The sequence below is a fragment of the Mandrillus leucophaeus genome, unplaced genomic scaffold (genome assembly GCF_000951045.1).
Source record: "Mandrillus leucophaeus isolate KB7577 unplaced genomic scaffold, Mleu.le_1.0 Scaffold24, whole genome shotgun sequence".
Lineage (NCBI taxonomy): Eukaryota > Metazoa > Chordata > Mammalia > Primates > Cercopithecidae > Mandrillus > Mandrillus leucophaeus.
Window position 1 is genome coordinate 2,208,315 of NW_012102476.1, and position 1,381 is coordinate 2,209,695.

Consider the following 1,381-nt stretch of genomic DNA (forward strand, 5'->3'; position numbering starts at 1 on the left):
CTGTAATCCCAGCTACTCAGGAGGCTGAGGTTGCAGTGAGCCGAGATCACGCCACTGCACTGCAGCCAAGGTGATAGAGCAAGACTCTGTCTCAAAAAAAAAAAGATGTGATGATGAGTCTCGTAGAAGTGAGGAGGCCCTTCCAGAAGAACAGGAACATGGCTGGGGGGCGCCTGAGCTCCCCTTCCTGGCTTTCCTTGCCACTCAGCAGGAACTTTTTTTTTTTTTGTAGAGATGGTTTTGCTGTGTTGCCCAGGCTGGAGGGCAGCAGCAGGATCAGGGCTCATTGCAGCCTCCAATTCGCATAAACAATCCTCCCCGCTGAGCCTCCTAAGTGGGAACAGTCTGTGCCACCACACCAGGTTTTTAATTTTTTTTGTAGAGATGGGATGCCATCTCTACAGCAATGTTGCCCAGGCTGGTCTCCATCTCTTGCCTTCAAGGGATCCTCCCACCTCAGCCTCAAACTGGGATGACAGGTGTGAACCATTGTGCCAGGTCTCACCTTAACCTTCTGATCCAACAGAGTCTGGGGGAGCAGGGCCAAGGGCAGGTGTGACTTGATGAGCCGTGGGGCCGGTGTGTCTTTCAGCATCTCCATCCCTGAGCAGTGGGTCAGGGAAGGTCTGGTGAGCTGAAGCCCCAGCCGTGTCTTCCTCCCCTCCACTTGCACCCAGGACCCAGCCATGCACCTGAGGGATCCCCTGGATCATTGGCCTCAAGGAAGGGCACCCGTATGTAGATGGGAGCCCGGTTACACTTCTCCAGGTCGCCACCCTGGTAAATCATGTCCAGTATTTGGCTCACCCAGGTGGTGCCTGGAGAGGGAGGGAGATGGGAAGTGAGCAGGCCGAGGGCACAACCTCGCTGGCCAAGGTGGGGACTGCCACCTGGGAGAGGGTGGGTGGCCCTCCTCACCTACCGGACTTGGGGTAGGTGCTGATGAGCAGGTCATCGAGCTGGGCTTGGAAGCTCTGCAGGGGTCCCAGTGCCTCTGCAAAGCACTTGATGAGCGGGACCCCCTTCACGTACTCCAGTGGCAGGCGGGAAGCATCCTGGATCAGCTCCATGTTCCTGCGTCAGGGGCCAGAGCCAGGCCCATTCCCTTAACACCATCACAACAGCATCATGTGCGGAATTCTTTTTTTTTTTTTTTCCTCAGATAGAGTCTCACTCTGTCACCCAAGCTGGAGTGCAGTGGCACAATCTCAGCTCACTGCAAACTCTGCCTCTTGGGTTCAAGCAATCCTCCCGCCTTGGCCTCGCAAGTAGCTAGGATTACAAGCATGTACAACCACGCTCAGCTATTTTTTTTTTTTTTAAGTAGAGATGGGGTTTCACCATGTTGGCCAGGCTGGTCTCGAACTCCTGGCCTCAAGTG

At 55.1% G+C, this 1,381-nt stretch overlaps 2 protein-coding genes across 2 annotated transcripts in view; one reads left to right on the forward strand and one right to left on the reverse strand.

Moving 5' to 3' along the window:
• The window catches only part of LOC105541399 (SAGA-associated factor 29 homolog), a 55,565-nt gene that overhangs the window by 49,518 nt on the left and 4,666 nt on the right, over window positions 1-1,381 (forward strand). The window lies entirely within an intron of this gene.
• LOC105541397 (sulfotransferase 1A3-like) overlaps window positions 1-1,381 on the reverse strand; it is a 23,969-nt gene that overhangs the window by 12,596 nt on the left and 9,992 nt on the right. Inside the window, exons 2-4 of the mRNA XM_011982374.1 lie at window positions 923-1,074; window positions 693-818; window positions 506-603 (exon numbers count right to left, since the gene is read on the reverse strand). Of these exons, the coding sequence (XP_011837764.1) occupies window positions 506-603; window positions 693-818; window positions 923-1,070 (372 nt within the window). The 5' untranslated portion in view covers window positions 1,071-1,074. The remainder of the gene's footprint in view (window positions 1-505; window positions 604-692; window positions 819-922; window positions 1,075-1,381) is intronic.